Source organism: Bubalus bubalis, chromosome 20 (genome assembly GCF_019923935.1).
Source record: "Bubalus bubalis isolate 160015118507 breed Murrah chromosome 20, NDDB_SH_1, whole genome shotgun sequence".
Classification (NCBI taxonomy): domain Eukaryota; kingdom Metazoa; phylum Chordata; class Mammalia; order Artiodactyla; family Bovidae; genus Bubalus; species Bubalus bubalis.
This window is the reverse complement of record NC_059176.1, coordinates 3,045,736-3,068,119: the sequence shown is the minus strand read 5'-3', so window position 1 is coordinate 3,068,119 and position 22,384 is coordinate 3,045,736. Positions and strand designations below refer to the sequence as shown.

The window sequence follows — 22,384 nt, the reverse complement described above, 5'->3', positions numbered from 1 at the left end:
GTAAACCAGCTTTGCTGCTTGTAACTGGGGCCTCTCACCTTTGTTGGTGACCTGGTGGCTCCTGTTTCATGTTTGAAGCCCCTTCTTTCCTGAGATTACATCACATCTGACACTCATCAAGTGAGTGTCCCCGTAGATTTTCTGCAGCTAATTAAGTCTGTTCTGTTTCTAAGTCAACTAACCCTTACCTGTATTTTGTATTTTTCTTGGGTTCTTACCCCCGCTTTTCTTGAGGGACACCCCTTTGTTCCCTGGCCCCAGCTGCACAGGGTGACTGAGTGAGTGGTTTGTCTGTGTGTGTCCCCTTCAGGCAGCATATGCTCACTCCTTTGGCTCTTTTCAGGTTAACTTTGGTAACTGGGTTGTCTGTTTTGAAGTAATAAACACCTTAAGTTAGCCGTGAGCCTCTTGAGCATTTTGGTAAGTATCCAAATGAGGCCTGTAGGGACGTTTCCATAATTTGTATGGAGCTCATGTAAATGTACGTTAACAGCATTAGCTGATTGCCTGAGTTGGTTGTGAATTTCGTCACTGCTCTTTAGTGAAGGAGCAGGTTCTGTGTGGTCATTTCAGTGAATGGGGAGAGCCCTTCAGGCCTCTCATCGTGTATGTGAACTGAGTTAAGCTTGGAGAAATGATCGAGCGCTCTGCGGATGCGGGCTTTATTTTGTAACGGTTGTGTCTGCGTTTTGAGAAACCTGTGCTTTCAGCAACTTTTCACGTGTGTTATAGCAGTGAATCGAATCAACTAAGGTTCGTAGGACAAGCCTTACTCCTTTTCTGTCGGCAGGAAATTCCAGATTCAGAAAGAGCAAGTGGTCGACTGAGGGACCGTGTCAGAGGGAGATGGGGCGCCCTTTCTGCTCTGCCCCAGCTCTGGGCTGAGAGGCGGCAGGCTGTGTGCCCGCCCCAGGAGGTTTGTGCTAGGCCCAGGGCGGACAGCAGGCAGCTCTGCTCGGTCCCTAGCTGTGCACCCGACGTTGCTCCTCGTGTTGGAGCCTGGCTGCCTGCTCAGCGGACGGTGGAGACAGCAGGAAGCCGGGGAGGCAGGGGCCTGGCTCGCCAGCCTTGGTGTTCAGGCAGTGAACCTGGCCGGCGGTCCTGTGGGGTCCTGTAGCCTGCTCCCTCTCCTCCCCCATCTCCCTGGGGACGCTGTCTCCCCCAGGGCACTGCCCTGAAAGCACTCTCAGTGCTGGACCTGGGGGCCAGGTCTCAGCCCCGGGCAGCTTCCCCGGCCTGTCCTGAGGTATTGCTTGTTCCAGGAGGCACAGCGTCTTGAGGTGAGACCCCTGGCCCCTCCTCCAGACCCTCCTGGGAGAGCCTGCTCCGGCCAGAGCACTGGGTTCTGGTGTCCAGACAGCGGTGCAGCTGCAGACAGCAGCCTTGATCCCCGATCTGAAAGGCAGCATCTGGGGTAGAGTCTGTGGGGAGCTTCTAACTGTGCCTGGAGACGTTTGATGGAAGTTCCTCTGAGTCCATTAAACCACTCCAGTGAGTGTCTGTAAAGCGTGGTGTCCCCATGCCGCCTCTCTCTGCCTTCCCTTCTGATCAGCCACCTCGTGCTGTGAGTTATCCAGCCAGTCAGGAGCTGACTTGAGGTGACCTGGTTTGATCCAGGATATTCATTTATTCACACTGCCCCTCCTTGGGGAGAGATGGGGTGGGAAAGCTGTGGTGTTTCCATAAACGTGCTCCCTCCCGGAGTGAAGCCCCTGGAAGCACCCTCTTCCCCAGGCGGAGCCCCTGGACCCAGGCCGGGGGCCCGTGTGAGGGGTGGGGTGATGCTGGGGCTCCCACCTGGGCGGTGGCTGACATCCTCTGGGCCTCGGGTGGAGGTTACCCAGGGGGTGCCTCCCGGTGTGGGGCCGGGGGTCTGCCCTGTGCCCCTGCCCCTGCGCACCAGTGATGCTGGGCCCTGTGGGCACTCAGCCTCATTTCCCCATGGCGTGGTCGCTTCCAGGGCAGACAGGAGCCCAGAGGAAGGGCCTCGCTGCTTGCTGCTTGTGGTGGGAAGCGGGTGCAGTGGTGAGGGCTTCCTGGGGGAGATTCCGGGGCTGGAGGCGTGAGGGGAGCCAGGTGGGCAGGGGAAGGCGGAGCAGGACCCCCCACCCGGGAGAAGAGCGGACGTCTGCAGGCAGCTGCGGGCCGCTTCGTGTCCCTGGAGGAGGGACCCCTCACTTGCCCCTCGGGCCCGGCTCAGCATGGGGCTCGGCAGGGAGCGGCCGGAGCCGGGGCAGGCAGCTGGCGTCTCCGAAAGGTGGCGGCGTGGGGAGGCTGGCGCAGGGTGCCCCGCTCAGTTCAGGCTCTGCCCCTGCACTTGGTGGCCAGGCGCTCAGGGCAGCTGTGTGCTTCAGGACTGGGTGCCTGGGTGTCTGTGAGGCGGTGGCGCTGGCGCTGGCACTGAGGGTCCCATGGGCTTCAGGGCAGAAACTGCTCTCTCTGAGGGTCACAGATGTGTGCTGGGGACACCGCACCATCTTGAGGGCTGCCGCCCTCATCCCCCCTTTTCCCGGGGGTACCCGTGCGTCAGCTACTGCCGGGCGCTCCTCCTCACCGAGCCAGCCCGCCGGCCCGCCCCCCAGCCCCCACACCCAGGGTGGCGTGCCCTGGGAGTGTTACCCCCAGCCTGCCCTCACCAGCGGGACGGTGAGCTCGGCCTCGGCATGGCCGTTCACAGGCAGCACATGGGTAAGGTTCACTGAGCAGACCGAGTGGAGCAACGAGAGTTAAAGGTCACTTAGCAAGCACGCTGCTGCTCTCAGTGTCTTTTCTGAGGCTGGCTCTGTGGTCGCGGTTCAGTATTTCAGGCGCACTGTTGGAGGCGGTAGCTGGGCGCTCAGGGTGATTGCTGCCACCCGGGCACCCGCAGCGCCCGCACCTCCTGGCCTGAGTCCTCTGGCCGCCGGGGGCTCCCCTCGGGCCTGGGGCTGGCGGGAGGCAGCAGGGCTGCAGGGTTCTCACCGGGGCACTTGAGCAGTGAAGACGGTGTGTCGTCAGGCGCGTTTCATTCCTCCCCGCATCTCCACCCAGCACAGCACATGGTCAGAGCCGTCCTCCAGCGAAAGCCACGAACTCGCCAGCCTGTAGGAAACAGGTTGGAAATCTAGAAATGCTCTCCTCCCCCTCACCCCAGGTTTTTGCAACATTTATTTTTTAAAAGATCTTTAGAAAATCTTTGTGATTCAGAAGGCAGCTTCCTGTGCTGGGGAGACTCTCTCTGGCGCTCCTGCTTCTGAGCTTGGTGGCTTGCTTCAGAAAGACTGCAATGCAGCGGCTACCAAAGTGCCTGTTAATATGGCAGCAACCGGCGGGGAGGTCTTCTGCCCCACTCCACAGCCACGGCCCGCGGCCTGCAGTCTGAAGGAGGAGACTGAGAAGGCAATGCCCCCCTGGACGTAGCCGGTCAGTGGTGAGGCTGGAGGTGGGTTTTGTGGGCACTGTGGCCAGCACAGGCCTGTCCTGCAGCAGCTCTGTGAAGTTACTGATGCAGTGGGCTGCTGGGGGACGCGAAGCTGAAGATGCCTTTGCAGTCTGTGCACGGCGATTTTGTCTCCTTCTCTGTGCTCACGGTGGATTATGAGAAGGTAAGGGACTTTGTAAACCATGCATGATATGTATTTTAAATATTTATCAATATCCCCGATGAAGGCAAAGAATTATGACTGAGTAGATGTCTTCTGAACCCGAGAGAGAAAAACTTTGGTTTCTTATTAAAGACAGTTTGGACCTTTGAACAGCCACCTTATTTGTGTTGACAGATGCGCTCGAAATGAATCATAAAAGATGTTCTTTAAAGGGATCTGCCTTTTCTTTGCCTTGCTAACAGCCATGGTCGAATTTCAGGGATGTAGCTATGGATGTAATATGCTGTATCTTTAACTTAGGGAGCGACAGTTCCGTGAATCTGGTGTGGAACGTTTTGGTTTTCAAAATCGCAGCGTCCGGCCGGACGGTGAGGTCCGGCGTCCTCGGTGCTCGTCGGCCTTCAGTTGAGCATCTCCGTGTGTGCAGCCCCGTCCCAGTCCGGGGCCAGCTGGATCTCCCTCCAGCTGTTCCTCTTTGTTTATCTAAGAGGCAGGCTGAGAGTCAGAACTCAGGTTTATTTTGCTTTGAATTGGTGGCCCCAAACTGTATTAAATGCATTATGGGTGGTAATTTATATGTGCAGTGCCAAGAAATATAATGTCAGGGTTGCCATGGTGACCGCATGCATTCCGGAAAGCTTATGAATGGGTTCTGAACCTTCTGGCATTTTAAGTGAGATGTTCCAGCCGAGAGCCTGCATTCACGATGAGTGTAAATGAATCCAGCCTCCCCGGAGCCGCACGCCCCCCACTCCGTTACCAGAGCTGTCCGTCTGGCTCCGGTCTTCCTCTGCTGACATCCGCCTCGGTCTCTCGGTTCCTGGCGACAGACTCCGGTTGAGAGGTGGTTTTTCGACTTGCCTGTGTGTGCGTGTGTGTGTGTGTGCATGCGTGCGTGCAGTGTCCTGGCCCTCGGCTTGCCGGCGGGCAGCGTGGCGTGGGCTGGCTGTCCTGAAGGCTCCCAGCATGGTCGCCGCCCCGTGTGCTGGTGCGGGCCTGCCGAGCTCCGTCCACCTGAGGAGCTCTCCAGCGACACTGTGGGGCACCGGGAGCGCCTGGCTCCAGGGAGGCGGCCCTGTCTGCTTCTGCTTCCAGGAGGTCCGAGAGGTTGGTTTTGGAGAGGGAGGCCCTGGTTAGAAAGACCTGCGTTCAAAATGCTGAACTTGTGAAAATAATAAGCAAAGGCCTTGTATCTATCTTCATCGGAAATGTGTGCAGTCTGTTTGTTTGAAAATCAGTCCCCCGTGCATTGAAACTGTACTGATGTCTTGACTGCATGGGACTGAAATACCTGTTTGCTTTTATTTTGTGAAGGGAGTCTAGACAGCCTGCTGCCCTGGGGGCTGAGGTCTGAGGCAGCCCCGGGGCAAGGATGGCTCCTGAGAGAGCCCTCGGGTTCCCGGAGGACACTTCACCCTCCTCCTCGCTGTTCACAGACGTGCGGACCGTACAGTTTAAACTTTAATCCTGAAGAAGACTCGGCCTCCAGGCTCGTGCCACTCGGTGTGCCGCCCACAGTCATCATCTGACAGTCCTTTATCTCGCGGGGAGGAGACTGAGGCCCAGACAAGTCAGGCCGCTTGGTCAGGGTCCCAGGGCAGGTACCAGCCAGCTTGGGGACCAGAGCCTGCCCAGCTTCCTCCCGAGGGTCCTTTCCTGACAGTAGAGGCGTGCTCTCAGGCCGCCAATTTCTGCTTTCCTTTTTATCCAAAGAGACCGACAGTAGGGACTGGAGTAGTGCTCTCCAATTCACAGTTGTGAATATTCCTGCCTTCCCCTCCTTCTCTCCTCCGCCATTCAGTGAGCACGGTGTGCTGGAGACTTCAGGGTGGGGTGCAGGGGGGCACAGCTCTGCCCCCAGGCCACGCGCCATCCTGAGAGGTTAGTGCCCTGTGCGTGGGGCGTGCGGCCTGTGGGCCCAGATGATTCCGCCTCCACAGCAGCACTTTCGCCTGCCTGAGGTGTCTCCCAGAGAAGCTCGCTGCCCCGTGGCTGCTGGGGGTGAAGCTGAGTCGTCGCCTGCTGACTCAGGGTCGCAGCGTGGTGCCCCCTGGGCAGAGCGGCCTAGCGATGTCGGGTGCCACCTCGGAGCCACACCTGGTTACGGGTGGTAAGAGGCTCACTCACGAGGTGTGGAGTGCAACTTGATGGGGTCCTGGTGGCTCAGATGGTAAAGAACCTGCCTGCAATGCAGGAGACCTGGGTTTGATCCCTGGGTCGGGAAGATTCCCTGGAGAAGGGAATGGCAACCCACTCCTGTATTCCTGCCTGGAGAATCCCATGGACAGAGGAGCCTGGCGGGCTACAGTCCATGGGGTCGCAAAGAGTCAGACGTGACTGAGCGACTGACGCATCATCGTCATGTTAAATGCTGGGTAACCCAGATTTTCTAAAAAAGATTTTGGTCACCTCACCTGGCATGCGAGGTCTTAGCTCCTGGACCAGGGATCCAAGCCACGCCCCCTGCACTAGAGGCTCGGAGTCTTAACCAGTGGACCGCCAGGGGACCCCCCCAACCCAGACTTTTAATTTGCCGGTCTTCCGGAAGATTGAGATTGCATTACAGACTGTGTTCTCCTCAGTGGCCCCAGTGGCGCCTCCCGTCCTGCAGACGGTCTCACTATGGGACTTGGCCAGGAGGCGAGTCTCTGCTCCTTCTCTGTGACCCGGGGCCAGGTGCGTGACCCACCTCACCCGCTGGTATGGCAGAAGTGAGGCTGTGTGACTTCCAAGCTAGATCTTAAAAACACGGTCCAGTTTTCGCCTGGCTTCTCTTTGGGGACGCTTGCTGTGGGGAAAGCCAGCGCCGTGCTTTGAAGGTCAGCCAGCTCGTGCAGGAAGAGCATGTGGCAAGGCCCTAAAGGAGCCATCCTAAGGCCCCAGTCAGCAGCCTCCCAGCAGGCGAGAAACACCCTGGCAGGTGACTCTGCGTTCTACTCTTCTCGCTTCTCAGCCAAGACCCCAGACACCATGGAGCAGAGCTGTGCCCAGTCGAGATCCGCAGCCCACAGAGGCTGAGGCAGGTGGAGGTTTAGGCCACTCTGTTTGGGGTGATTTATCAAATCCCTTACGATTATGCAGTGGAGGTGATGAATAGATTCAAGGGATTAGATCTAATAGACAGAGTGCCTGAAGAACTATGGATGGAGGTTTGTAACATTGTACAGGAGGTGGTGACCAAAACCATCCTCAAGAAAAAGACATGCAACAGGGCAAAGCGATAGTCTGAGGAAGCTTTACAAATAGCTGAGGAAAGAAAAGCGAGAGGCAAAGGAGAAAAAGATATTCCCAACTGAATGCAGAGTTCCAGAAAATAGCAAGGAGAGATAAGAAAGTCTTCTTAAGTGAACAATGCAAAGTAATAGAGGAAAACAATAGAATTGGAAAGACTAGAGATCTCTTCAAGAAAATTGCAGATATCAAGGGAATATTTCATGCAAGGATGGGCAGAATAAAGGACAGAAATGGTATGGACCTACAGAAGCAGAAGAGATTAAGAAGAGGTGGCAAGAATACACAGAAGAACTGTACAAAAAAAGGTCTTAATGACCTGGATAACCAGGATGGTGTGATCACTCACCCAGAGCCAGACATCCTAGAGTGCCAAGTCAAGTCGTCCTTAGGAAGCTTTACAACAAACAAAGCTAGTGGAAGTGGTGGAATTCCAGCTCAGCTATTTTAAATCCTAAAAGATGATGCTGTTGAAGTGCTGTACTTAATATGCCAGCAAATTTGAAAAACTCAGCAGTGGCCACAGGACTGGAAAAGGTCAGTTTTCATTCCAGTCCCAAAGGACAATGCCAAAGAATGTTCAAACTACTGCACAATTGTGTTCATTTCACATGCAAATAAGGTAATGTTCAAAATCCTTCCAGCTAGTCTTCAGCAGTACATGAAGCTGGACCTTCCAGATGTTCAAGCTGGTTTTAGGAAAAGCAGAGGAACCAGAAATCAAATTGCCAACATCCATTGGATCATAGAGACAGCAAGGGAATTCCAGAAAAATATCTGCTTCTGCTTCATTGACTACGCTAAAGCCTTTGACTGTGTGCATCACAACAAACTGGAAAATTCTTAAAGATATGGGAATACTACACCGCCTTACTTGCCTCCTGAGAAAACTGTATGTGGATCAAGAAGCAGCAGTTTGAACCAGACATGGAACAACAGACTGTCTCAAAATTGGGAAAGGAGTATGACAATGCTGGATATTGTTACCCTGCTTGTTTATTTTATATGTAGAGTACATCATGAGAAATACAGGCTGAATGAATCCCAAGCTGGAATCAAGATTGCTGGGAGAAATATCAACCTCAGATATGCAGATGAAAACCACTGTAATGACAGAAAGTGAAGAGAAACTAAATAACCTCTTGATGAAGGTGAAAGAGAAGAGTGAAAAGGCTGGCTTAAAACTCAGCATTCAAAAACTAAGATCATGGCATCTGATCCTGTCACTTCATGGCAAATAGAAAGGGAAAAAGTGGAGGCAGTGACAGATTTTCTTTTCTTGGGCTCTAAAATCACTGTGGAAGGTGACGGCAGCCATGAAATTAAAAGGCATTTGCTCCTTGGAAGGAAAGCTGTGACAAACCTAGAGAGCACATTAAAAAGCAGAGACATCACTCTGCTGACAAAGATCCATAAAGTCAAAGCTATAGTTTTTCCAGTAGTCATGTATGGATGTCAGAGTTGGACCATAAAGAAGGCTGAGCCTGAAGAATTGATGCTTTTATTTTATTTTATTTTTTATGCTGCTAAAAGCTTTATTGTTTCCATATGGTCCAAGGCTTGAGAGAGGGCTCCAGGGTGTTAAAAAAGCTGCCTAGTAGCTGCAGAGAGGGGCTTCAGGCAGCCCTGATGTTAGGTGGGTTCTTCAATGGCCACTGGTCTCCAGAAGCTCCCAGTCGTGCTTGAGGGTGAGTCTTTCGAAGAGATACTCGCCCAACCCAGCCTGGGGACCAGCCAGCCTGCGGAGGTTGGTCAGGTGGTCACCCATCTTCTTGATGAGTTTCACTTCCTCATCTAGGAAGTGGTTCTCCAGGAAGTCACAGATGTGGGGGTCTCTGCAGGCAGAAGCCAGGCCATGCAGATCCAACAGGGCTTGATTCAGGTTCTTCTCTACGAGAAGGGCGGCCTCCATAGCGTCCTGGGTTTTACCCCACTCATCTTGAGATGGCTTCTGCACGTCCAGGAAGAGGGCGCGGCCGCCACGCTGGTTTTGCAGTTTCAAGAGACGCTCCGCGCCCTCGCGCTTCTCCTTGGCCAATTCGCGAAAAAAGTGACCCACACCCTCCAGGGCCACATCGTCGCGGTTGAAATAGAAGCCCAGAGAGAGGTAGGTGTAGGAGGCCCGCAGTTGCATGTTAACCAGGTGGTTGACGGCGGCCTCCACCTCGGTAGAATAATTCTGACGAATCTGGGAGCTCATGATTGGTTGGTAATAATAAGGAGTTAAAAAATGGTGGCTGGTCCCGGTGATCGCGGACAGCTGAGTGGCTGACTCCGAAGGTTGCGACTGGAAAAAAGGTTGGAGGGTGGTCGGAGGCTGGAGCAAGGGGCGTCCCTGGGTCTGTTCCGTCCAAGCACTGTTGAAGCAAGAGACAGATCCGCGGGGCCGCCGAGCGCACTTCTGATGCTTTTAAACTGTGGTGCTGGAGAAGATTCTTGAGAGTCCCTTGGACAGCAAGGAAGTCAAACTAGTCAATCCTAAAGGAAATCAACCCCAAATATCCATTGGAAGAACTGATGCTGAAGCTCTAATACTTTGGCCACATGATGTGAAGAGCCAGCTAATTGGAAAAGACCCTGGTGCTGAGAGTGATTAGGGCAGGAGGAGAAGGTGGTGGGGACAGCAGAGGATGAGATGATTAGATAACATCACTGACTAACTGGACATGAGTTTGAGCAAACTCCAGGAGGTAGTAGAGGACAGAGGAGCCTGGTGCGCTGCAGCCCGTGGGTCACAAAGAGTTGGATACGACTTAGAAGCCTAGTTACGGCAGTCCTTAGTGTTTCCATTCACCAGTGTTAGATACGGCATTTTATTACATCTGCTGCTGCTGCTAAGTCGCTTCAGTCGTGTCTGACTCTGTGCAACACCATAGATGGCAACCCACCAGGCTCCCCCGTCCCTGGGATTCTCCAGGCAAGAACACTGGAGTGGGTTGCCATTTTAGATGTAAAAAAATTAAGAAATTACTGTTTTTTTAAAAAATAATTTGCTATAGAAAAAATTTTAATAACAGCTTTTGGGAGATAATTTGCATAATGTAAGCTCTACCCTCGTCTAGCGCACAGTTCAGTAGTTTTCTGTATATTCCCAGTTGTTCATCCAGCGCAATTTTATCACCTCAAAATGATAATCAGACTCTTAACCTAATTTATTCAGCAGACAAATACAAGCGGAAGATTAGCATTCCTGTGCATTGTGTTAAGCTGTGGTGCTGTGCCTCTGGGACCTAGTAGGTCCTCAGGCCATGCTTATTGAGATGTGTGTGTGTGCTCAGTTGCTCAGTCCTGTCCGACTCTATGTGGCCCCGTGGACTGTAGCCTGCCAAGCTCCTGTGCCCATGGAATTTCCCAGGCGAAAGTACTGGAGTGGGTTGCCATGTCTTTCTCCAAGGGCTCTTCCCAACCTAGGGCTGGAACCCATGTCTCCTGCAGCTTCTGCATTGGCAGGCGGATTCTTTGCCACCAGCTCCACCTGGTTTGTCAATGTGTGAATTCATGTGGAAGGGTGGAGACACTAACCTGATGGACTGAGCTGGGTTTGGCTGCAACCCTTTGAGCATTTGTTACGTACGGGGGTTCACACTGGGTCTCCGGTGAGAGGGTGCCTGAAACTGGGTTTTCATGGAGAGGGGAGTAAGGAAAGTGCTGGAAGGATGGAGACCGTGCTGCCGAAGGGTAGGGCGTCTCTGGACACGTCCCTGTCAAGGGAGAAGGAACGTGGTGTTTGCCGGGCGGGGGCAGATTCAGACCATGTTGTGCCTGCACCTGCCTCCTCCATGAGTACCACACGTGCTCATGCCCCGCTGTGGGCTGTGGGCACTGCAGTTCCCGGCCCACAGGCACATGCAGAAGCTGACCACCTGGGCGGAAGCCAGGACACGGCCCAGAGAAGGCAGGGCTGCTGACAACCCAGGCCAGGGGTCAGCACACTTTTTATGGTAAATGTTTTAGGCTTTGTGGGCCAGTCCGGCGTCTCTGCTGTTGGAGGTGATGAGTAAACCGAGGAGCATGGCTGTGTTCCAGCAAAACTAGTTACAGGACAGCGGGCCGAAGCCTGCCTGACCCCGGCCTGCAGGAATCTGTCTGCGCCACCTGCTGGGTCTCTGGCCCTCACACAGGCGGGGCCGGCGCTGCCGGTCTCCTGCCCAGGCTGTGGGGCCCTTGGGGCCATGGGTTCTCAGTGCCTGGCTGCTGCCCTGGCCCGGAGCCCTCAGCAGAGCAGCCCTCACCTCTCGCAGGTTGGAGCTCTGGCACAGGACACAGCAGGAGCTCAGCAGTGTCTGAATAGCTTTGGAGCCCCTGGAAAGTGATAGGCTGTCGGCTTTGGGGGTGGTGGGGGAAGACAACAGAGGCAGTAAGTAAGGCTGGGGGGCAGGTCCAGCACCTTCTGGACCCTGTTGCTTAGTGGGCACGCAGTAGAATGTGCGGAAACCTGCGACAGTGAGGAGGTTAGCATGCCGACTTCAGAGATTTCCTCCAGGACCGGGGTCACTCACTGAAGTGAGGTTAAATTACCTGTCAGGGGAACTGCGTCAGGAGCCTTAGAAGTAACCTTTCAGGCGGAGAACGTTTCTGCTTTTTAGATCTTGAGAGACACTGGTTTTTGTTGTTGTTTTAATGGAATCATGTAATCTAAATGCCTTAGCTAAGAGTCTCATTAATCAGGCCTCAGGACTTCCTGGTGGTCCAGTGGGTGAGACTCTGCATTTCCACTGCAGGGCGTGTGAGTTGGATCCTTCATCTTGGATCAAAGATTCCAAATACCGCATGGTCAAAAAAAGAGTCTAATAATCAGGTCTCTAAAGCAGTGCCTGAGTAAACTGCAAGGTGTTCAGTTCCGCAGGGAGTTTAGATGAGCTGAAGCCCCAGGGAAAAAAGCCAGCACGCTCTTGGACTGTTGGCCCCTGTTCACGTCCTGGTTGCGAGTATCACGGTACGTGTGTCAGGCACCTGTGATAAACCTGCAGTGGATCCCACAGTATGACCTCATTAAAGTTGTTCTTTGGTTTAGAAGAATAAAAATTACTTTAATTGAAGGAGGGAGGTATCTTGGCAAGTCAAAAAAAAAGATAATTAAAAATGATAAAGTTTTGCAGGCCTGCGTGCGTGGGCTTATTGTTGTTCAGTTGCCCAGTCGTATCCGACTCGGTGACGCCAGACTCCTCTGCCATGAGGTCCCCCAGGCAGGAATACTGGAGTGGGTTGCTGTTTCTACCTCTGGAATCTTCCCAGCCCAGGGATTGAAGCTGCATTTCCTGCATTGGCAGGCGGATTCTTTACCTGTGAGCCACATGGGAAGCTCCCTTCATGTTACAAAATGGCATTTCACAGGCAAATTCATTAATTAGGGTTATTTTGCAGGGGTCTTCAGATCCTTATCAGCACAAGTACCCCTTTCACACGCTTCCCCGGTAGCCTGTGCTCGGCGGCAGGACATCTGAAACGAGGTGACTCCTGTCTCCTGAGAGGCTCCACTGTTGCACCCTAACTGTGTCCCTGAACTCCCAGCTTACAGAGGAAGGGTTAGTCAGGATGGGGCTTGGGTTTGCCACGCCCTGAAGACACACCTTTGATACTCTGGGGGATTGAGACATCGATTGTGAAATGTTAAAACCTCAGGAAAGGATTTCGTTCAGTCTTTCCCCCCAGCCATCTGTTTCACTGAAACCCACCCCAGGGTGCAGAGGGGCGTGTCTGAGCCCTGGCCTCTGGGCTTCCATCCCCTTCCCGGGGTGAGCTTCGCCCGCACCCCCAGCCATAGGTCTTGGGATCTTAGCCTGGAACCTCAAGTCCAAACCCACAGTTCCTAGCACATGGCTTTCCTTTTCGTTCTGCCTCGGACTTGGAGAATCGCGCTGGGCGGTTTTGTCACTCATCACCAGGAGTAGTGTGGCTTGTTGCAACACATTTGTTTTCTACATTCAGATTTGCGCCACTAAAAGTTCTGTTTATGATATTAATTTAGAACAAGGCTTCTGTTAATGAGTTGTTGACAACAGCTCCTGTATCCCCTTTAATAAAGATACTTTTGAAATGTAATTTAATGCATGAAAATGAATTACTTTGAAGGTTTTAGTTTGTCCCTTGCAAAAGAATGTGAGAAAAAAAGTATCTTTCTTTTTTTTTTTTGCACATGCAGCATGGCTTGTGGGATCTTAGTTTCTGACCAGGGATTTGAATCTGGGCCCTCAGGAGTGAAAGCACAGAGTCCTAACCACTGGACTGCCAGGAAATTCCCGAAAAATATCTTTTCAATGAACATATTTTCTAAGCTCTGGCCAGCAACCCACTCTTTCAGTTAATATTTATTAGTGTTTATCAAGCACTAATGTTTGTTAATATAGTATATTATTATATTTGTATATGTACTTACATCCTTGTGCTAAATATATGTTAGTGTGTATGTTTATGTATGTGTTATACACTTACTATATGTATAAATATATATACGCTCATTATATACACACACTCATCAAAATCAAGCAGAAGTATAGCAAAATGTTTGATGCCCTAGGATTATCATGGGATTTTTTGTTTTTTTCCCTATAAAACCAGAAACTGAGTTGATGTTCAGCATGAGCCCCTTTGAGAATTTCAGAAATCGTTGATTTCTTCTGCTCCTTTGGATGAGGCGTGCCTCCCTTGGGTGGTTTTCGTGTTGCTCATGTCCACTCCCCCCGGGCAGGCAGCTCTGGAAAGCAGGCCCTCTGCTGCTTGCCCCCTGCTCCTCGTGCTGAGCCTGCCCCATCCTGGGCACTTGGATGCTCTGGAATTCCCGGGGAGGTGGTTGTGATCTGTACCCATCTTGCCTTTGTGGGGCTGTCTTGGAGGTTTTCAAGTATTTTCTGATTCAGCCAAGAACTCTTTTTTCCATTACTAGCTTCCTATTTTTCAAGTCATTGAATAGTTGTGTTTTCTTCCTCCTCCAAGGACGTGGAAACCACTAAGAATAGACGACTCTGTGTGGGTTCTTCCCTCCTTTGCTCTCCCTCAGGTTCTTCTTCATGTAAGTGGACCAGTGGATTGTAGGGGGACAGAGGTGGAGGGATCCTTCCAGTTCAGCGATAAAGATTTTTTAGGAGGATGAGGTAGTTTTGAGAAACTAGTAAAACCTGTCCTGGTGCTTTCGATACTTTATAGGAAATTCTCCTTCATTTTTCTCATGACAGGTGCCAGATGGTGGGAAGGGACAAGTCATTCAAGAATATCCTATCAGGCACCTGTGAGAATGGCCCCTGGGGTCGCACAGGCCTGCCTTTGCCCCACCTGCCCTAGACCACCTGGGCCTCGGGGGCTGGGTGCAGGGCGCGGAGCCGGCGCTCTGGGGCCCCGGTGCGGATGGGTGTGCTCCCTGCCCTCCGTCAGGGCGCGCTTGGCTGGCCGGGTCCCGTCTGTCCTGGCGTCGCTGAGAACACTGCTCTAACCTGCAAATAAAGATTTATTTTCATGTTATTCTGATGGAAAATTTTATTAATGTAAGCATTTTATTCATATAAAAAGTGTTGACAGTATTTTGTGTTCAAAATGTTAATTTGGGGGAAAACCTAAGAGATTTGATGTTGCGTAAACCTCTTTTTAAATTCAGAGTAAATTCACTGAGTTAATCATAACTCTGTTAAGCAAAAGCCAACATTGCAGAATGGGGTTTGTTTGAAAGACCGATTAGGTGAAAATTTCAGGGTGACTTGACAAGGTTTCACATTTTTGTATATATCTAAGTTAAAGTGATGTGAACAGGCAGATACCACTTCAGAAACTTTGCACTGGGGGGCCTAGCAATCTTAGCAACAGGGGTCACATTTGATTAGGAAGTACATTTATTCTAGAGGCTTTATGTACCGTGAAGAATATTAAATTCAAAGTGATCACAAAAATACTACACTAAATATTGATATCATAAATTTTCAACATGACTGTATAAAAATATTTCAGGCGTATATTTTAAAACTAAAGTGAGTATGGAGTGGTAATGGGTGTTCATTCACCATTTCAGGGGAGTAAGAAGACTTCAGAGAAACTTACGACAATGTCAGAAACAAAACCAAACTCACCATTGCCTCTTAGTTCCAAACCGTGGCTTGTTGCGCCCAAGGGCAGTTTTCACTAACTCTGTTACCCAGCAGCCTGGGGTGGCCATTTTACTCTTAGCTAGCTCCTTTCCTCCTCCTCGTTCAAATCTATTTGGATAATGGTTTTCAAAAGTAAGCAAAGCAATTCTATTCAGTTCTCATGTTAAAGTAGCTGGAAACCAAGCAAACAATTATTTAAATGATATGAGAAAATTCATTTTAGCCTCACCAAGGTCTCAGCATCTTCCTTGAAGTCAGAACTAGCCTGGCTTGGTGCAGCTAAAGGTGCTTTTTCAAGTCCATCTGGTCGTGAATGCCATATGTTAGTCGTAAGGGAATAAATAAACCCAGGGATGTCAGTGCTGACATTCTAAACAGTGAAGAAAGATGCTTGGTTTTAAAAAGCGCAAATGCTTCCATTAGGTATCACTGGTGTCTCAGGAGTTTTGAGGTGTGTGTTTTGCTTCTTGAAGAGCTATCATGGCAAGCTCGCACGGAGGGAGCGCTGGTCCTTGACACCAGGCTTTAGTCCTGATGACTCTGAACTTTGGACAGGTTGCTAAATGTCATTCTTTTAGTTCCTCAATAGACCAAGGAGGAATTTTGACTGTATTACCTTTTACAGATAATTTGAGTGTGCAAATAGCAAATCGGATTTTCCGGCATAAATCTGTATGGATTCCCACGACGACCTGAGTCAGCCACCATCCGGTGACAGACACGCAGGTGAAGAAGAGAGGTCCCGGGGGCAGACAGCGCCCCTCACTTGCTCGTGGGTGATGTTGCGAAGTTGCTGAATCTTTGTTTCTGTGTCTTCATCTCCATAACGGAGGTGGGAAGGCGAAAGATATTTGTAGAGTCGTGAGGAGTAAACGAAGAGCTGCCAGGTTGAGTTAATAATGCCTGTTACAGTAGAAGCTGCAGTATGTGCTGAGTGTGTCCAGTGTGGTGGGCGCGTTGCAAGTACTGAGGATGCAAGCCTGCAGGGGACACGACTGCGTCTTCAGGAGGCCCACCGTCAGGTGCGACTGGCGTCCTTGTGCAGACCAGGGTGTGCCGAGGGCCACTCTCCCTGGGAGGGAAGGATGGCAGAAAGATGAGGGTCTAGTCCACCTTCATTAAGAGGAGTCTCGTTCCACGGAAATCAAGGGCTTGCCCTGTGTGCCTGGCACCTGGGGGAGACTACAGGGACCGTGGTCCCAGCCCTAAAATTAGTGAAAAACTGAGGATTAGTGTGAAGAGTTAGATTTCAAGGCCCTTGAATGTAATCCTGAGGATGAAGCGTCTGCCAGGACAGTGGAGGGTGCGAGAGAGGGGGCACGGCGGGCGGGGGCGCGGTGAGCCCCCTCGTGGTGTGCGGGGCTGGGTCTCCGCCGGGCGGGGTCTGCTGGTCAGGCTTGCGGGCGAGCACGCTGGGGGGTGACTGGCCTCAGGCCAGGTCAGGACACACGGGGAGAGCAGGGTGTGAAGCACTTCATGAATGTGCGTTGTGTTGTTACATTTATTTGAGTTTCATGAGATCTAGACTGTTTCTTCACAAAAATTAAAACCTTTCCTTTCATAGTTTTTTGTTTCTTCACCAAATTTAACACCATGATATTTTCAAAAATATCTTGATTTTATTGGAGTAGAGTTGACTTCCAGTGTCGTGTCAGTTTCAAGTGCACAGCAAGTGATTCAGTGACACGTGTACACGTATTTATTCCTTTTCCGTGTAGATTGTCACAGAAGGCTGAGCAGTGTCCCCTGTGCTGTTCAGCAGGTCCTCGGTTGCCCGAGTCACATGGAGGAGTGGGCCCACGTCCATCCTCAGCTCCTAGTGTATCCTTCCCTGCCACGTCTCCCCTTTGGGAACCATAGTTTGTTTTCAGAATCTGTAAGTCTGCATTTATTTTGTAGGTAAGTTCATTTGTATCTTTTTCTTAAAATTAGATTCCACATACAAGTAATACCATATATTTGTCTTTGTCTGACTTACCTCACTTAGTGTAATCATCTCTAGATCCATAGTTGTTGCTGGCATAATGTTTTAAATTAAGAAAAGAAACTCTTTTGGAGGACACATACCCAGAAAAAACGAACAAACCATAGTTCAAAAAGACACACGAGCCTTAATATTCACTGCAGCACTGTTTATAATAACCAGGATATGGAAACACCCTAAATGTCCATCAACAGAGCAGCGGATAAAGAGGACATGGGGGGGTGTGTATATGTATATACACACAATACACAATGGAATATTTCTCAGCCACAAAATAGAACAAAATTGGGTCATTTATAGAGACATAGATGGACCTAGAGACAGTCATTGTCGTACAGAGTGACGTAAGTCAGAAAGAAAAAACCAGATGTCATTTATTCACACATACATGTGGAATCTGAAAAAAGCCGGTATAAACAATCTTACTTACCAAGCAGAAATAGAGACACAGATGTAAAGAGCACAGACGAATGGATACCAAGGGGGAAGGGATGGCAGGGCCCGGGAGATGGGCACTGACGCGCACACACTGTTGGAGCTAGCGAGAACCTGCTGGGTAGCACAGGGAACTCTCAGTGCGCTGTGGTGGCCTGAATGGAAAGGAAATCCGGAGCAAAGAGGTTAGAGGTACATAAAGGAGAGGATCTAGCTGAGTCCCTTTTCTGTACGGTAGAAACTTAACACCACATTGTAAAGCAACTACTCCAAACAAATCTTTTGAAAAGAAAAATGCTGTTTTTGGTCATCACACTTACAGGCATGTTTTTGCACCTGTGCCTTGGAAGATTAAATAGATCATATGCAGAAACCGGACTCTGTGTAGCAGCTCTCTACTTGGCGCATGGATGGGCGTCTTCAGTTTGCCCAGTGCTCTTCTGCTCCATTCGCCGTAGAGGAGCGGGAGCTGGGGATACTTGGGAAATGAGCTGGCTGGCTTCCGAAGACGTTGCTCCTACAGCACCGGGGCAGGGACTTTGCTGGTTGATTTGCTTTGAGTTGGATTCGTGTGTTCAGAGCTGGACTCCTGCTTTCACCAGTCAATACATTGACTCGGTAGCACTTGCTGTGGATGGTGTTCTTGTTATGTGTCATAATGCAGATGTGTTGACTAGATGTTACATAATTATGGTATTGTTTTATAGTCCCATTGTCTGTGTGCATATATATTATTTAATGGTAAGTGTTTATATTCTCACACTGTGTTCCTGTCTACAACATGGACACGTATGGGAACTGTTCACAGAAGACTGCAGTTGTAGATAGAAGTAATTAGAGCAGAATGGCTCTTCACATTGCAGCGTTTTCTGTTTCTGAGAAAGAAAACATTGAAACCCTTGCAGTTGTAACACATTAGTATGATTCTGCTTGGCAAGAGACTTGTTCCTGGAGTCGTCCATTCCCCCTTTGATGGAATAACAGACACCGGGTTTATTGTCCACCGGGATTGGGCTGGGGGCTTCCCAGGTGGCGCTTAGTAGTAAAGAACCCACTTGGCCATTTCGGCAATGTAAGAGACGCTGGTTTGATCCCTGGGTTGGGAAGATCCCCTGGAGGAGGGCATGGCAACCTGCTCCAGTATTCTTGCCTGAAGAATCCCATGGACAGAGGAGCCTGGTGGGCTATGTCCATGGGGTCGGAAAGAGTCGGACACAGCAGGAGGGCTAAGGAGAGTGAGTCACTGGCCTCAGGATGCCCCAGAAAACTCAGTAATTGAGATCGATAACATTTTAATGCAATACTTTGAGAAAATCGAATTTGATGCAAAAAAAAAAATCCATGTTGGAAAAAAGTCAAATTTTAAATAAAGACAGGGTCAGTATTACTTTTTCCTTTTGCTTCAGCTCCAGTATGGCTTGGCTCCACACTATTACTGATACTATCCTTATTTAAAATTTTGATATTTTGCTTCACATAGATTTTTTGCAATAATTTTGATTTTACCCCTATTACTGAGTTTTTTGTCACTCCCTGAAAATTTGTACCTGAGGCAAGTGCTTCACTAATCTCACCCTGGCCCCAAACCTGACTTTCATCTTAACAAACTTGAAAACCGGACACAGTGTATAGAACAATAGTTTTCAGACATTGGTTAACAGGAAGGTTAGGATTGTGTTTCCTGAAATAAGGGAAACAAGTGGAATGAGCCCTGTAAGTATTCTAGGTTATTCTCTAGCGCTAGGAGTAAACAGACTTTTTGAGATAAAGGACTGGTTAGTGAATCTCCAGGCTCTGCAGACCAGGTGGTCCCTATCACACCCCCATTCAACTCTGGTATTGTTTGTGGCTGCTTTCATACCAAGTATGTAAATGAGTGGCCATGGATGTGTTCCAATAAAACTGTATTTATAAAAACAGTAGCAAGTTGCATTTAATCCTCAGACTATAGTTTGCCAGTTCTGGTCTAGAGACAGTTTCTGCGTTACAGGTCAGGGGCAGAGAAATGAAACAGAGCCCCCTAGCCTTACTGAAGAGACAAAACAGATCAGAGTTTGGGGAGGACAGGCAGCTAGAATTTGAGGGGCAAAGTATAAGAGAGTAGAGAACTACTTAGGGAACCCCAGGGGTCTGCGGAAGGACCCCCACCTCCAAGATTTGGGCTGAGTGTTGGTCTACACAATCACCAGAGGAAAGCACCTCAAAACCGGGAAGAGAAGCCCCGGAAAGGAGTGGACACCACACGAGCTGAGACGGTCTGTTTTCCCACCACCCCTGGGGATGCGGCAGGCCCTTTCAAGGGTGATTTTTAATCTTTGTGAGGGTGGATTCAGAACAGCTCTTCAGTTTAGGGCATCAGAAGGGTATCACTGCAGTAATGGGGCTGAATTAGACCAGGACTAAAAGACCACTACACACCTGCCCTAACTGATTCCGGGTAACTTAACTGCATTTCCAGAACAAAGCCCCAGCTGTACTTACAATGATATGGTAAAATCCATCACCCAACAATGTAAAAACGTTTCAGTGTCCAGCATCTAATAAAAATTACCAGGCATGCAAAGAAGCAAGAAAATATGATAGTAACCAGGAGGAAAATCAGTCAGTAGAAAGCTGTGAGATTAGCAGACAAGGACATTAAAATAACTGATATAAATAAGTTGTACACGTTCATAAGGAAGACAAGCATGAGTGACAGATATGAGAAAGACTGAACTAGGACTTTAGAGGTGAAAAACACAGAGACTGATAGCAAATTGGCAGTACAGAAGAGATCAGTGAACTTCAAGACATGGCAATAGAAATTATCCAAAATATGGTGCAAAGAATAAGGAAGACTGAACACAGTGACAGAGCATTAGTGACCTGTGGGGCAAAATCAATGGATTTAAGATCAACGTAACTGGAGTTCCAGAAGAAGAGGAAGCAGTGGAAACAGTATTTGAAGAAGTAGTGGCTGAAAGATGTCCACATTTGATGAAGATTGCAAACCGTGAAGCTCACAAACTCCAAATAGAGTAAACAAAATCATACCAAGGTCCGCACAGTCCAGTTACTGAAAAATCAGTGATGAAGAGAAAAAAGTCAGAGGAACAAAAATAAGGTCAGTGACTTCTTATCAGAACCTGTTGCCAGCCAGCAGACAACTGCCATGTTTAAAGTACCAAAAGGAAAAAACCTGTTAGTTTATCATTCTGTACCCAGTGAAAATATCTTTCAAAACGAAAGTGAAATAAAAATTTCTGGACCAAGAAATGCTGGCAGAATTTATTGCCAGCAGAAGTGCACTACAAGAAATTTTAAAGGAAGTTCAAGTAGAAGGAAGATGATAGCAGATGGAGATTGTACCCGAAGGAATGAAAAGAATTGGGAATAGTCCATGGATTGGTGAATATTCACACTTGAATCTTTTTTGTTTTAGACTATTTAAAGCAAAATTAACCATGTATTTTGGAACTTACAATACTTATTATAGAGGGAAGAAGGACAATAGCAGCACAGAGTCTGGGAGCGAAGAAGGGAAGTACAGCCACCGTGTCTCAGTGGTATTATTTGAGGGTAAACTGATAAGTTAAAGATGCACATTTTATTCAGACAGATCTCTTGTCTGTGGGGAGAAAAAAAACCATTAATTGCCATTGAAAGTGAAAGCAATTCTCTCAGTCATGTCCAACTCTTTGAGACCCTATGGATAGTCCATGGAATTCTCCAGGCCAGAATACTGGAGTGGGTAGCCTTTCCCTTCTCCAGGGCATCTTCCTAACCCAGGGATTGAACCCAGGTCTCCTACATTGCAGGCGGATTCTTTACCAACTGAGCCACCAGGGAAGCATTTAGTTCAGTTCAGTCGCTGAGTCGTCTCCGACTCTTTGCGACCCCATGAATCACAGCATGCCAGGCCTCCCTGTCCATCACCAATTCTGAGTTTACCCAAACTAATGTCCATCGAGTCGGTGATGCCATCCAGCCATCTCATCCTCTGTCGTCCCCTTCTCCTCCTGCCCCCAATCCCTCCAGCATCAGAGTCTTTTCCAATGAGTCAACTCTTCCCATGAGGTGGCCAAAGTATTGGAGTTTCAGCCTCAGCATCAGTCCTTCCAGTGAACACTCAGGACTAATCTCCTTTAGAATGGACTAACGGTTGGATCTCCTTGCAGTCCAAGGGACTCTCAAGAGTCTTCTCCAACACCAGTTCAAAAGCATCAATTCTTCGGCCCTCAGCTTTCTTCACAGTCCAACTCTCACATCCATACACGACCACTGGAAAAACCATAGCCTTGACTAGACGGACCTTTATTGGCAAAGTAATGTCTCTGCTTTTGAATATGCTATCTAGGTTGGTCATAACTTTCCTTCCAAGGAGTAAGCGTCTTTCAATTTCATGGCTACAATCACCGTCTGCAGTGATCTTGGAGCCCAGAAAAATAAAGTCAGCCACTGTTTCCACTGTTTCCCCATCTATTTCCCATAAACTGATGGGACCAGATGCCATGATCTTAGTTTTCTGAATGTTGAGCTTTAAGCCAACTTTTTCACTCTCCTCTTTAGAGGCTCTTTAGTTCTTCTTCACTTTCTGCCATAAGGGTGATGTCATCTGCATATCTGAGGCTATTGATATTTCTCCCGGCAATCTTGATTCCAGCTTGTGATTAGTTGGATGTAAAAGAGGACATTGTTACAGATCCTGTAGACCTTGAAAGGGTAATAAGGAGTATTGTGAATAATGTTATGCTAATAAATTTGACGGCCTCAATAAAATGAACAAGCCCCTTGAAAAACATAAACCACCACATTTACTCAAGAGCAAATGTATAACCTTTCATAACTATATTAAAGAAATTTAATTTGTAGTTAAAATCCTTACCTTGAAGAGTACTCCATGTCCGAATAACGTCACCAATAATTACTAAACACCTAAAGAAGAATACCAATCTGACAAAAACTTCCTCAGAAGACAGAAGAGGAGGGGATGCTTCCCGCCTCCTGTGAGGCCAGCACTGCCCTGAAAGCAAAAGCGGACAGCGCCATTACAGGAAAGGAGAGCCACCGAGCGCTGTTTGTCATGCACACGTCCTCCG

At 49.3% G+C, this 22,384-nt stretch overlaps 2 protein-coding genes across 3 annotated transcripts in view; one reads left to right on the top strand and one right to left on the bottom strand.

Annotated features, from left to right (window-relative positions):
• TRAF3 (TNF receptor associated factor 3) overlaps positions 1 to 22,384 on the top strand; it is a 120,027-nt gene that overhangs the window by 35,537 nt on the left and 62,106 nt on the right. The gene's annotated exons all lie outside the window — the stretch shown is intronic.
• LOC112580934 (ferritin light chain) lies at positions 8,330 to 9,191 on the bottom strand. Its single transcript, XM_044933278.1, has one exon. The coding sequence runs from the start codon at positions 9,013 to 9,015 to the stop codon at positions 8,461 to 8,463; it is 555 nt and encodes a 184-aa protein (XP_044789213.1). The 5' UTR covers positions 9,016 to 9,191; the 3' UTR covers positions 8,330 to 8,460.